General features: G+C 41.1%; 1 protein-coding gene across 2 annotated transcripts in view; it reads right to left on the bottom strand.

Annotated features, from left to right (window-relative positions):
* The window catches only part of celsr2 (cadherin, EGF LAG seven-pass G-type receptor 2), a 360,447-nt gene extending 345,738 nt beyond the window's left edge, over window positions 1-14,709 (bottom strand). For both annotated transcript variants that reach the window (XM_063065489.1, XM_063065491.1), the window contains exons 1-2: window positions 14,618-14,709; window positions 9,851-13,749 (exon numbers count right to left, since the gene is read on the bottom strand). In XM_063065489.1, coding sequence (XP_062921559.1) covers window positions 9,851-13,430 — 3,580 coding nt within the window. In that variant the 5' untranslated portion in view covers window positions 13,431-13,749; window positions 14,618-14,709. The remainder of the gene's footprint in view (window positions 1-9,850; window positions 13,750-14,617) is intronic.
* Between the last annotated feature and the right edge of the window lie 262 nt (window positions 14,710-14,971).

The raw sequence follows: 14,971 nt of genomic DNA, 5'->3' as shown, positions 1-14,971 counted from the left end.
ATGTAATGCAGCAATCATAATATATTGAAGATTGATGTTTTATGAGTAATACAGTATGGATGACTCAATCATATCCTTAAAACATGATGAGGCCAATGCCTCTCTAAATCCTTAGATCATCAGCCATTCAATCCTGGCAAAGCCATGTACAAGCATAACCAGAGGGAAATTATTGAGGTTAAAAACACAAGCACGAGGAAATCTGCAGATACTGGAATTTCAAGCAACACACATAGAAGTTGCTGGCGAACGCAGCAGACCAGGCAGCATCTCAAGGAAGAGGTACTGTCGAGGTTTCAGGCCGAGACCCTTCATCAGGAGTAACTGAAAGAAGAGATTGACGAAGGGTCTCCGCCCAAAACGTCGACTGTACTTCTTCCTAGAGATGCTGCCTGGCCTGCTGCGTTCACCAGCAACTTTTATGAAATCATTGAGGTCATAGTTTTATGGCATTCTAGGTGTCCTTAAAGGAACTTAAGTTGTCTTTATAAGGATAGATAGCAATGAACGTAACCTAGAGAGGCAACTGTTCTGATAGTCACCTGGCTGACCTTCCACTTTGCTCTTAATCTAAATCTGTGCTCATCCATCCAGAACTTGTTCTTTCCATTTCTGTACTCAGTGTCATACGATGATTGCTCATGAACCCTGTGTTTGCTGGCCCACGCTGACACCAGATAGAGCATTGCTCTCTGTTCTGATTGTTGCCTTTGAATGTCTGTTTCCCCTTATCTTTCCCAGTCTCCTGAACCTCCTCCATAACACCACATAGGAACAGAATTAGGCCATACAGGCCATGGAGTCTGCTCTGCCATTTGATCGTGACTGATTTATTTTCCCTTTCAACCCCGTTCTTCACAAGATGCTTCTCTGTGTTGTATGGAAACTGCAATGCAGCGGATAGGAGGCGATTCTGGTATCTCACACAACTCCGATTTTCTTTGCTCCAAAACTGATAATGGCATCTTCAGCTACGACCCCCTTCCTGAACACGTACCACATCTTTCTCTTTTAAAGTGCTCAATAAAATACACCTTTCTACAAATGTTTGTAATATCACCTCCAGAAATTAGATGTTAATTTTATTTGATGATTCCTGGGAAGCACCTTTGCAGATTTTACTACAGACCTCAGCTTGGATCAAGCAAATCAACACTATTGGTGTACAAGATGATAAGAGGCATTGATCGTGTGGTTAGCCAGAAACTTTATCCCCAGGGCTGAAATGGTTAACACAAGGGGGCATTGTTTTAAGGTGCTTGGAAGTACATACAAAGGGGATGTCAGAGGTAAGTTTTTCAACACAGAGTGGTGGGTGTGTGGAATGTACGCACAGTGAGGCAGATACAATAGGGTCTTTTAAGAGTCTCTTAGATAGGTACATGGAGCTTAGAAAAATAGAGGGTTATGTGGTAGCTTATAGAGTAGGTTACATGGCTGGCACAACATTGTAGGCTGAAGGGTCTGTAATGTGCTGTAGATTTTCTATGTATAATGTTCTAAATTCAACTGAAAATAAAAAATGCTGGAAATCTGAAATTAAAGCAAAAATACGACAAACACTTAGCTATTAGGCAGAATTTGTGAAATGCAAACACAGTTAACTACTCAGGTTGAAAACCCATAAACAACATTGTTGATCTTGTGCTTCCATTTATTTATTTCTAAGTTTAGTTGTAATCCTGATATTTATCACAATTTGAGCTATCAGCTCTTTTATTAAAAACTGTAGAAATATAGAGCACAAGAGGAGATGGTTCAGTCACATCCACGCCTGCTGAAAGTGCTTGTGGACAAAGCTATTTCAAAAATGATACTCAGAGAATGGTACCTCTTGCCCTTCTTATACAAGTCTTTTATATATTATCCAGGTCTGGTTATTTATCAACTTTTGAAAATGCAAAACTCTTTGATATTTCCTCTCTATCAATGTTTATCACATAGCTCTTCACATGCCTCCACAGTGCCAGTGCCTACATTACCCACTTTCTCTGATGAAGAATTCAAAATACTCAAAGAATTACACATTAACTTACATAAACTGGGCTTCAATTAAAACTCCATCTGAAGGCACCTCTCTGTCATACAAAAAAATTCAAGAACAGCAAACCTTCCAACATTGTCGGAGTTTATAGAAGGGAAGGTCCGACTTTCCCTCTGAAACTCCATCTTCTATGGGCCTAAGCTGTTGACATTGCACTTGTTTTTTTTAGCAATGTTAAAGTAACGTAAAGTCATTTAAAGCAGTGTCTGATAGATTCCTGATTAGTAAGGATGTCAAAGGCTACGGGGAGAAGGCAGGAGTACGGGGTTGAGATGGACAATAAATCAGCCATGATAGAATGGCAGAACAGACTTGATGGGCTGAATAGACTAATTCTGCTCCTATGTCTTATGGTCTTTTGTTTAGAAAACAATTTAGCTCTATTCTCCAAAAGGTACAATTATTAAGCAAACTATCTAGTGGAACAGTGAGAAAGAGTCTTTGACCTTTTTCTCTGTTTTCACACATGCTGCCCCAAGAATTTCCAGATTTTATTCTGGATTTTTAGCTTTGACAGATTTTCTGATTTGCATATGCTGTAACCAAATTATTTGCAGAAGGTTTAGTCACTCTCCCTCTTTTTCTTGCCTGTGCACAACTCAGAGAGTTGATATTCTGAACTTTATGGGAATGATACAAAAAAGTCCACTGTCATCAGTATGCACAAAATGCTGGAGGAATTCAGCAGGCCAGGCAGCATCTATGGAATAGAGTAAACAGTTGACATTTTGGGTTGAGACTGAAACATCGACTGTTTACACTTTTCCATAGATGCTGCTTGGCCTGCAGAGTTCCTCCAACATTGTGTGTGTTGCTTAGATTTCCAGCATCTGCAGATTTTCTTGCAACTGTCATCAATATGAATACTTTCCCATTGTTCAATTTAATTCCACAGACCAAAATAAATGTGAAAACATATAAATCATTGAAAATAAAATTTAACTGGCTGAAAAGTGAGTGATATTTCATTAACTTAAACATAAAAATACAGTTTGACAAGTTGTGACATCTATTCTCCAAATGATTCTATACATGAATGCAATCCAATAATTACTCATTACAACCTTGTCCCTGAAACCTTAACCATCAACTTGATAAAATGAGTTCATCTTGTAAGCTATAATCAGCAGAATAGAGGACTACAAAATGGCATTCATGCTCTGATACAAAAGGGAAGAGAGACAATTACTGCCAATCACTCTGCAATGAAGCATCATTGATCTGTCCACAGTGATTTATCTGTCAATTCAATAATCAGCATGCCTTCCCTACAAAACAACAGTGAACAGCAGACAAGCGTCCCTTTGTGCCAATGATATGCTCAGCAGGTGCTTGAGGTAAGAGGCAAACTGTTTTTCAATCGAAAGGATCCATGCACAGCTGCTGCTAAAACCGGACACAGCTTGGGCACAACTCTTTGGTTATTGTCCAAGTATCTTGGTAACTGTGGCACCATTTCTTAACAACATTTGTATCAGTAAATCAAGACTATTAGATTATAGTGGAAAATCACATATTCTAATATAAGATTATTTTAGAAACATTTAAAACTCAATGAATTATTAGCAGAAGGAAAGATAAATGAGTCTACCTTTAGATTTCACCTCCCTCATTACTTGGCAATATACAAGGGCACATGTAAACAAACAGAAACTGTAACTCTTAGATCAAATCCATCGGAAGAAAGAAAAGGGGATAATAAATACATAATTTCAAAATGATTAGTGAAAAGAAAAAGAGGCCATGATGCATTTAAAATTAAACCAGTCACTTTTTCCAATTTATAAAGTAGGAACTATAAACCGTAAAAAACATAACTGTAATGCATGTATTATAGAACTAATGATTATTGAACATGTTGCACTTAAGTTGCTTCACAGATTCATCCAATACTTCAGTCAATGCCACCATTGTTAGCTTCTGGACAGGCGCCAAGAACACAAGCAGTGACAGGTTTTCCCCTGGAATAAGCTTGCTCCAACAACACAAGTGACCCATCCAACAATAAGACTGAAAGCAAAGAATATATTGAAGCAAGTCAAATTTGAGCAAGAAAGATTTTATGCTCTTTACAGAGTTTTCTGGTCCTTTATTAACTTATAAATGGGATAATAACAACAATACTGTACTCCTACACTTAAGATGATTCTTTGGAAATTTGGAAAAATGCGAGTCTAATTCTTTACATTCCTAATTGGGCGAAGCAGGACTAATTGGGATATGCCTTTGAATAAGGTTAAAATATAAATGATATCCTCACTTTTTAAACTATCCCCTTTACTTCCAAGGATTTTTTTCTTTATTCCACAAACACTTTTCCCGCTACGATGGGCAGCTGTGCAGTAACTAAAAATGCACCCCTGCACTTAGCCTTTGATGCTGCGCAGCTGGAATTTTCTTTTATATACTGTTTTGTTAAAGTGCCAAGCAGTTTTCAGGCCACGAAAAAATTTCCTGCTCAGATCAATGGTTGGTCTATGCAACTGTAATAAAATTAGAGGAAACATCATTTTAATGGATATTGTCATATTTAATAAAATTACAGTTCAAATTCAGTTAAAACGTTAATGCGGAACTTGTTCCCAATTAATCTCCAGCAGTTTTCTCTGTCATGTGCAGAAAATAGAGAATAGCAAATTAAATCAATCACAGACATCCTTTCTCATCCTTGTTCGTATTTTCTATAAATCAGTCAAATTTTGCAGTCAAATTTTTTTTTTAATTAATATTGTTTCATTAACTTGCACTATAATTTTCCAGAAATTAGTTGGATACATAACTTGTCCTAACTTTGAAAAGTCCACCAAAATATTCAATTGCAATGCAAGACTGTGATATGCTTCTTAATACTGGCTCCTCTATTTGGTAGTGGTGTTATCAGCCCTATAAAGTACTAAATTAGTATATTTTTCCCCTTGGCATTCTTGAACTCTATGACACACATTCATAGACAGAATAGCATTGTTGCAAAAGAAAGTACGACAAGGTACAAGTAAAGTGAGGTTAGAGATATCTAGAATTAATCAAACCACAGACAAGAGGATACTGATTTTAAAATCTCAAAATAACAAGACTGAATTTCTACCATCCCTTATATACTAACCAAGATGTGTGCAGTCATCACTTTAATATGTAGAGAAATATTCTAATGATAATATGATTGAATAGCAAATGAACTTTCTGACATTACATCGGTTGGGCTGAACAAGTTACAATACATGACACCACACCTATTATAGGATCCATTCTTAACATCAGAAATACATCAAATTTTTCACCTCAACATTTTCTTTCCAATACAGTATCCTTAAATGAATACATGCTTGGAAACGTTGGACAGAATTCAGTCATGTACACAGTCAGTTCTCCTTGGTTGTATGATTCATAAAATATTAATTCAGGGGGCGTAGTAATATGTCCTCCAGCTCAACCTTTCAATGAAAGTAGAACTCAAATAGTCTCCCTCAAACCCACCTTCTTGCCCAGTCCTCGTATTTCCCAAATTTGAGATTCATAAAAATCGATCGACAGCTTTGAATAAACTCAGCAACTGCATCCCTTCAGAGCAATGAAACCCTTTTTAAAATCTACTGTACATTGTTTGGTCATGCTTCTTATTAAAGTCAACTTATTAAAATGATTGACTGACCACAGAGAGCGCCACTCTTTGATGACATTATCCACCATCTTATGGATATATATTGTCAACTTCCACAGAAAGGAGTTCCATATTGGTGCAACTTTTAGACCTTGGATATCACTGAGGATACGTTCTTTCACAAACTTTAATGGCGATACTCAGCAATAGAGTATATATTGAAGACCGTAAGACACATGAACAGAATTATGCTACCCTGCCCATTAAGACTGCTCCACCATTCCATCATGGCCGATTTATTATCCCTCTAACACCACTCTCCTGCCTTCTCCCTATAACCGTTGATGCCCTGAATAATCAAGAACCTATCAGCCTCTGCCTTTACATATACTCAATGACTTGGCCTCCACAGCCATCCGTGGCAATGAATTCCACAGATTCACTGCCCTCTGGCTAAGGAAATTCCTCCTCATCTCTGTTCTAAATGGAAATCCCTCTCTTCTGAGGTAGTGACTTCCGGTCCTAGACTCCCCCACTGTGGGAAAATCCTCTTCATATCCACTCTACTTAGGTCTTTCAATATTCGATAGGTTTCAATGAGATCCCCCCTCATTCTACTAAACTGCAGTGAGGACAGGCCCAGCGCCATCAAACATTCTTCATACATTATCCCTTTCATTCCCGGAACCATTCTCACAAACCTCCTCTGAACCCTCTCCAATGCCAGCGCACCTTTTCTTAGATAATGGGTCCAAAACTCCTCACAATACTCCAAGTGCTGTCTGACCAACACCTTATAAAGCTTCAGCATCACATCCTTGCTTTTATATTCCAGTCCTCTTGAAATGAATGCTAACATTGCATTTGCCTTACTTACCACTGACTTATGCTGCAAGTTAACCTTTAAGGAATCCTGCACAAGAACCTCCTTTGCACCTCCTTTGCACCTCTGATTTTGGAATTTTATCCTCATTTAGAAAATAGCTTGTACTTTTATTCCATCTACCAAAGTACATGATCATACACTTCCCTACACTATATTCCATCTGCCACTTCTCTGCCAGTCTCCCAATGTCTAAGTCCTTTTTCAGCCTCTCTGCTTCTGCAACACTACCTGCCCCTCCAGCTATCTTTGTAGCAGTTGCAAACTTGGCTACAAAGCCATCAATTCCATCACCCAAATCATTGACCTGTATCATGAAAAGAAGTGGTCCCAATATCGACTCCTGCAGAACACGATTAGTTACCAGTGGCCAACCTGAAAAGCCCCCCTTTTATTCCCACTCTTTGCCTCCTGGCAGTCAGCCAATCTTCTACCCACGTGAGTATCTTTCCTGTAAGACCATGGAACATTTGCCTCACCATGCTACTGTCCAAGTTTCACTGCGAGGAGAAAGTAAAATTAATTACAGCTTTTAAATGACTTGAATTAATTGTAACAAATGCAATTTTAAATGGATGCTCACCATCTGTTTAATTACATAAATAGTGACTGTCAGTCATCAAGGATATAGCACCAGAATTAAGTCACAGCTTATAATTTATATGACATTTTCAACAAGACCTGTAGCCAAAATATGAATGTACAATTTTAGAAAATTTCCAAATATTTACAAAGATAAACTTAAATCCATTCCCAACACAGTAATCTTGAATTATATATGTTCAAGGGTGGGTGTCATTACTATCTTAAGTAGTAAACTCATTGAAATATAATATCAAATGAACAATCACCCATTAAAATATAAACTTTTTCATTCCTTGCAATTAAAAGGACTTACAGATTCCATCCACAGTTGCCAAAAGTATACTCAAATATTTGCATCAGATGATTGTATCATAACTAGTTTTTTTAATGAGGGGAAATGCAACATAATCCTTTCTCATAAATGTATACATACATTTACCACTGTTTCACTGAGACATAATAGCCTTCCTTGGTGCAGGTAAGAACTCATTTGTGCCAGCAGAAAGCAATGGATTTCCAAATGATACTTGTAAGCATGTAATAATGATAATACATTAAAATATGTAAGTTTATTGAAATTGACATTTTTAAACATTTCTTTGCCATAAAGGGGGTAGCATCAGGGACAGTTTTACTTAGAAGTGATCCTCTCCTAAATAAGGGCAAACAGAAATAAATTTGGAATAACAATTGTTTCAAGGTTCTAATTTATTTTTTAATGTAAGCTTACCAAGGTTACTAATTACTCATTTTAAGTATATTCATTGATAGTATTTTTCAATTTAAATGAAGCCTTTATATCTATGGTCACATATAAATACTAATTAGTTAATCTGATCAACCATTCCAGTTAGCCCATCGCAGTACTGCATTTTAAACCCCTTCTTAATAACGTTGGTTACATAGTAAATACATGTTGGTATTGTGTATTTATGCACATTTTATTTCATAGCCATCCTTTAACTAACTTTATTTTTATATAATTCTTTATAATTGTAAATTATAATTATTTAGTTAAATGTTGTTGTTTATTTGTTGTATGTCATGCCTCGTCCAACAGGCCATAGCAAATTCCTAATACATGTTAATGTATATGGCAAATAAAGTAGATCCTTGCTGAAGTGCCAGTCCACCCACGTGATAAGTTCCTCATCTCCACTACTACTATCTGTGATTGATTTTTAACAGAATAATTCACCCTGACACTATAAACTTCAAAATATTGTCTTCTTATCAACCCATGTTAGGGAGGACAAAGCATACACTTGCTTAAATTTTCAAGAAGAAAAACTCACGGTGGTTATAATGGGCAAAGTTCACATACTGTTGCAACTTTTTTGAGATGCCAGTAGGAAAGAACTGGGAATACAAGTGCTAGCAAAAAGTAATGAGATCATTACAGTATTCAGGATAAAAGTTTGATAAATTTTGTAATAAAAATTGTAATAATTGGAATTCATATATCATATAAAATGCAATTACAAGAAACTGATTTGTAGATATTAAAGGTTTTGCATTTATACGTAATCTGAAATATATTATTTTAATATTTAACTGTTCAAAAATGTAAGACCTGTATTTAATCACAATTATTCTTAACCGGGTTTTTTTTTAATGTAACAGACAAAATATATTTCTAATACTCTCTCTAGGGTATTGTCTAGAAGTATTTTTGTTTTGTTAGATAGGATTGTAATGTACCAGATTTCACCAACTTATTTCAACAGCAGAGACACTCAGGAGTGTCCCCCTGCACACAAGTGATACTTGAATGAAAGGAGCAAACTAACTGCTGTATCATTTGTCTCAATTCAAGGAGTGCTGCACAGTATGGAAGAAACAATGTACAACTACAGTCAAAAGTCTATTCAAAATCAAGGGTAAACTACACTTGGACTTGAATGGCCTATATTCCACCAATTTAATAAATGGTAATAACAACACAACAAATCTACACCACAGAAAGCCACCCAGTGATGGCCAAAGGCAGAATATAAAATTTAAGCAAAGTATTTATAACCAAATAAATAAAAGTTATTGACAAGTTGATTTCTACTTAAACAGTCTGCTGCAATAGAACAAAGAACAATACTGTACAGAAACATGTCCTTCATCTCTTAATGTTGCACTAATGACACCTAAATCCATTTTGCATGCACATTGCCCATATCCCTCCGATCCCTACTATTCATGTGGCTACTAAGAGCCTCTACATATCCACAACCACCACCACTCCTGGCAGCGCATTCCAGACAACCACCACTTGCTCACACATCTCCTTTGAATGTTTCCTTTTTCACCTTAAATGCATGCAGTCTAGTATTAAACATTGTGTTTAAGGCATTAATTTATTTTTAATTGTGTAACTGTGAATTACTTTGAGATATTACTTTATAATGAAGGTGCTATATAAATGTCAATGTTGTTGGATTCTGTGTGCCTTAACAAGAAGAGTAGCATTAAAAATAATACTGTTTTGTAGTTTGAGAAACATACAATACTTGGTAATGCAATGAAATTTGCAGGACTTTCTCCGCAATGTGAATTGATGGTCTGAAGGTTATACTTGTTCATAATTTTATCCAAAACAATAGGAATGCAAGAAGGTAACCAACTCAGGATACAAAAGCATTTTCTTTTCTACATTCTCTTTTTCACTCAATATTTACGATAGGACTTTGCAAACAGTTGCTGTAATTCTAACCCAGGTTTAACAAAGATAAACTCCAAGTCACCTTACCTGACACAGAAACTCTCATGGTTGCTTCAAGTGGTCTGTTGTTGTCCAGAGCATGACTCAAGCTTAATTCCCCTGTGGTCTGATTGAGAATGACCAGATTTAATTCATTTCCGTGGTCAAATTTGTAATAAAGACTGTCAGAGACATCTGGGTCATGAGCTGGAATTCTGCCAATTATCCCAGTCGGAAAACTGCTGGATTTGTTAGTGACATAGTTATTGAAAATGATTTCAAAATTTTTCAACACAGGTACATTGTCATTCTTATCCAAAAGACGAATATGTACCGTGGCTCTGCTGACAAGAGGTGCTGATGTAGCTTGGACAACAATGATATACTCTGATTTAGATTCATAATCCAAATCCATAAGAGCAGTTAGCTCTCCAGAAAAAATATCCAGCTGAAAAACTTCAGGAATGTTTCCCTCCACAATCTGATACATGATTTGAGCATTTGTACCTTCATCTGGGTCTGTGGCAGTGATACGGGACACCACTAGTCCTATTGGGCTATTTTCATCCACAAAGATATCAAACTCATCTTTTTCGAAAACTGGAGGGTTGTCATTGACATCCAAGACTACAATCTGGATGTCGATCGGGGTCCTCATTGCGGGTATACCTTTATCCACAGCAAAGGCTTTCAGATTGTAGACTTGAACGTTTTCCCTGTCCAGTCGGCGTAGGGTTCGAACAATACCAGAGGTGGTTTCAATAATGAAGTCTCCATCTCCATCGTCCCCTCCTTGGAACGTATAAAAGACTCGACCGTTCAATCCAGAATCGCGGTCAGTTGCAGAAATCTGAAGGACACTCGTGAATGTGGGGACATCCTCATAAACAGACCCTTGATAATGATCTCTCAGGAACTGGGGGGAATTGTCATTTACATCATTAACTAGAATTTCAAGGTAAGTGGTGTCAGACTTCTGAGGAATTCCATTGTCTTTTGCGGTAATTGCCAACGTGTATGAAACTTGGTCTTCATAATCAAGATCCATTAATGTTGTAACAGCACCTAAATCAGGCTCTATTTTAAACTGAGGTATACTGTCTTCCATGAAATATGTAATTCTAGCATTTTCACCAGTGTCTTCATCAGTTGCACTTATAATGACTACTGTTGTGCCAACAGGTTTGTCTTCATTGATGTTAACGGTGTAATGGGAACTCTGAAATACTGGCCTGTGTGTGTTGGCATCTGTTACATTAATGAACACCTGAACTGTGTCAAATCGTGTCCCATCGCTGGCTGTCACTGTTAGGATGTACTGTCGCTCCAGTTTGTAGTCCAAAGGCAAGGCTAGAGTTATCAAACCGCCTCCACTCTGGCTGGTTATGGAAAAGCGGTTTCGGGTATTACCATTTGAGATCTGATAGGTAACTACACTGTTGACATCTCTGTCAATTGCAGATACAGTCACCACGCTGGACCCCACCGCAGCATCTTCATTCAGTCTTATTTGATATAGTTTCTGCGTAAATTCAGGGTTGTTGTCATTTACATCCAGCACCGTGATGCTGATGCTGGCCGACGAGGACATTGGGGGTGATCCCTGATCCCTCGCTTCCACGCCAAACCTGTAGAAGTCTGTCATCTCCCTGTCCAGTTCTGAACTGACCACAATCCATCCGGTGTTGTTGTTGATGGAGAACGGGAAATCCGGAGACGTGTTTATTAACCTGTATTCCAAACGAGAGTTGTTCCCCGAGTCCGCATCGATTGCCTGCACATGAAGAACTGAGTAACCTATCGGCACATTCTCCAGAACTGTGGACTGGAAGGGGGTGCTGACGAATATGGGAGCATTGTCGTTCACATCCACCACCTGCACGGTCACTAAGCCAGTGATGTTTGACAGTGGAGGCCTCCCACCATCTTGCGCCCTGATTCGGAGGGTGTACTCCTTGTTGGTCTCATAGTCCAAATGGCTCACAACATCGATGCTGCCAGTTTGGGCGTCAATGTAAAACTGGCCCCGAGTGTTGCCACTCATAATGCTGTAATGGACGACTGCATTGTTACCCTTGTCACGGTCAGAGGCAGTGACCTGAAGAACCTTGGTGTTGGGAGCAATGTCTTCCAGAACCTGGATGATGTACCTCTTCTCACTGAACTGGGGGGTGTTATCGTTGTCATCTTCCACCGTTATGTGCACTGTTGCAGTGGAGCTGCGTGGACCAGGGTTCCTCCCTTGATCGTTGGCTTCCACCAATAGCTGGTAGTACTCCACCATCTCTCTGTCCACTGGTCCTCTTGTCCTCATCACCCCAGACCTGGGGTCAATTTCGAACACGGCGTTCTGCCCCTGGCCGTTGAGAATCTGGTACAAGATGTTGGCGTTAGGCGGGGCATCTCCATCAGTGGCCCGCACCGTCAGCACCTCGTAGCCGATCTCCAGGTTCTCCCTCACGCTCTCCTTGTACTCCTGCTGCTCAAAGAGCGGGTCGTGGTCGTTGGAGTCGCTGACGGTGACAGTCAGAGTGGCCATAGCGGTGCGCCTGGGGGTGCCGTGGTCCACCCCGGTGACCCTGAACACATGGGTGTCCTTGGTCTCCCGATCCAGGCTCTCCGCCGTGGTCACCACCCCAGTTGCGGACTCGATGACAAACAGGCTGTTGGACCTGCTGTCGAAGAGGGCATCCATGGAATACTCCACCCGTCCAGCGTCCCCCTCGTCGGGATCCACCGCCCGGACAGAGATCACCCTGGTACCCGGGGGCATGTTCTCTGGGACTGAAACCTGGTAGATCGGGGGCTGGAACTGAGGGCTTGTGTTTACGTTCCTTTTCGACCTCCTCATGCTATCTCGGTCTCGGCCCAGCACCAATTGCTTGAAGGGACTCCCTCGGGAAGATTCGTCTCCCACTCTCAGTTCTATGGTGACATTTCCCAAGGCGCTTCCCCCTTCCGTTGCACACTTGGGGCAGAGGACGTGACCCCGAATGGACATCTTCCCCTCCAGGCAAATCCTCTCCCGGGTCCTCAGCTGCCCGTCCCGGGACAGAAGAAAGGGGCTGCCGGCCAGCTGACAGCGCAAGGGGTCGCAGGGTTGCCTGGAAGCAGGAAGCAGGTCCTGGAGGGCCAACAGCGGTCGTCCGGCGGCGAGGCAGGGAGAATTTTGGAGAACCACCACCTCCACATCTGCGCCTACACCGCGCCGCTCCTTCCGCCGGTGCTTGCTGAAGCAATGGGGACCGTGGACATGGAGGTCCAGGCGGCTGGAGATGGAAGTGAAGTCCAAGGATCGTCCCGAGCCCCCGCCGGGACACCGTGCAATCAGGCGAATGGGGAATGGGTTCGTGGACAAGGCGCTGCACAGCAGGCTCCGGGACAGCCGCACCGTGCCCGCGGTCCGGTCAGTTTCCAAATAGCTCCAGATAAATTTCGGCGCGGAGAGCCGGTAGATCACACAGCCCCGACCTGCGCGTAGACCCGCCACCACAGTGCCCGGCTCGGAAAGCTCGGAGAGGTGGACAGTAACGCAGTCCAACAAAGGCGCATGGAGGAGCAGGCAGGTCACCAAGGTCCAGTGGAGCACGGTTACCTCCATTCTCGCTTCAATGTAACGCTGTCCCATCTCCACCGCGGCGGCGGCTGCCCCATCAAACTTGCCTCCTGCTCCTTCAGCTCTCCCTTAATGCAGTCGCGGCGCTTTCCCGTTCTCCTGTTTCCCAATGTCTCCCGACCGGCACATCGTCCCGTCCCCACGGCAACACTCCTCGGCCCCGTTTGTGTTAAACGATCGCACAAAATGGCTCCGTCTGCTCCCTGGCGGGGGTTTCAATTAGCATAAACCTGCTCAAACAAGGCGAATTCAGCTGAGAGAGCGCACACTACAGCGCTTAAAGGGGCTGTGTCCTTCCTCCGTATTGTATTCCGGGTTGATTGCAGTCCGGCTGAATGAAGAGCAGATAGAAGACAAGTAGATGGTTTAAGTTCACTAGTCACAGTCTTAAGGTTACTACTAACTAGCAAGAGCTTTAATACTGTTAAACTCCATTCTCAGATAACTACGGTGTATTTCGCTGTAACCTCTTAAAGCTAATGGTAAATTGGAGATACACTTGGCTTCGTAAACAAGTTTTCCCCCCAGTGATTTTATAGTCCTTATGGAAATGTACAAAAAGACTCAACGCACTCCTTGACAAATCCCAGACGGAGAAACGGCTAAGTTTCACGGCGTCACCTATCAGCTTAGCGTAAAAAAATGAATCAAATATTTCAAATGGTTCTGAGTTTCAGCAGAGTGTGCCCATTGTTTACACTGCAGACAGCTGGATGACGGCGGGCGCGGAAGAAACACGTTAGTACAGTTACTTTTGGGTTGGGGAATTTTCAACGCCTGTTTGATCTGCCGTTGAAATGTGTTTCTTAGAAGACGCAATGCACTTTGTTAATCCCCATCTCTCTTTCAGCAGGGAGTGGCACGAAGTGTAATGACGCTAAATAAAGGAAGCTGAGACCCGAGTGCGCAGAACGGGATCAGAAAGCGGGATGTTTGTGTTATGGGGTTGACCGTAAAAAAAATCCAAACTGAAATGGTATCCCTGCTTAACAGAAAAATTAAAATATTGCCCTTCTATCCCTGTCTAATTGAGCGTTGCCACCATCAAATGAACTGATTTTTTTTAACTTCAAATTAGCGTTACTAGTTTCCTAGACCGCAGGTCGCCGTGGTTTCAATTGTCAAAAAAAGCTCCATTAGACATAGATCAGGGTAAATTCTACCGGTGCACCTGCAGAAACCAAGCGCTGACTACGCACCTGTTGTTGGAAGTCAAGTAAAACGAAGATAAGGACCTGGGCTTGTAAAATAGATCATTGTAAAATAAACAAGCAGGCAGCGCGCGGCAGGCAGAGGTCACGGGCGGTCGTAGCTCTGGTGCTGCTGCCCCGCGACTCACCTCTCAGCGCCGTCTCAGTGCGTCAGAGCTCAGCAGATGGCCCAACAATAGATAATCGGATCTCGGTGAGAATGGACGTTCTCGACGTTGGTTATTGGGGAAGGGGTGGAGCTGGTCTCCGTGAAACCGCCCCAATCCACCACTACAGTCTTACAGAAGCTAGTTTTCTCTCCCTCTCCCTCTCCCTCTCATGAGGTGTTCAAGATGATAGGAG

The sequence above is a fragment of the Mobula hypostoma genome, chromosome 13, assembly GCF_963921235.1.
Source record: "Mobula hypostoma chromosome 13, sMobHyp1.1, whole genome shotgun sequence".
In the NCBI taxonomy this organism is placed as follows: Eukaryota; Metazoa; Chordata; class Chondrichthyes; order Myliobatiformes; family Myliobatidae; genus Mobula; species Mobula hypostoma.
The sequence above is the reverse complement of the archived record's forward strand: the minus strand, read 5'-3'. Positions and strand labels throughout refer to the sequence as shown.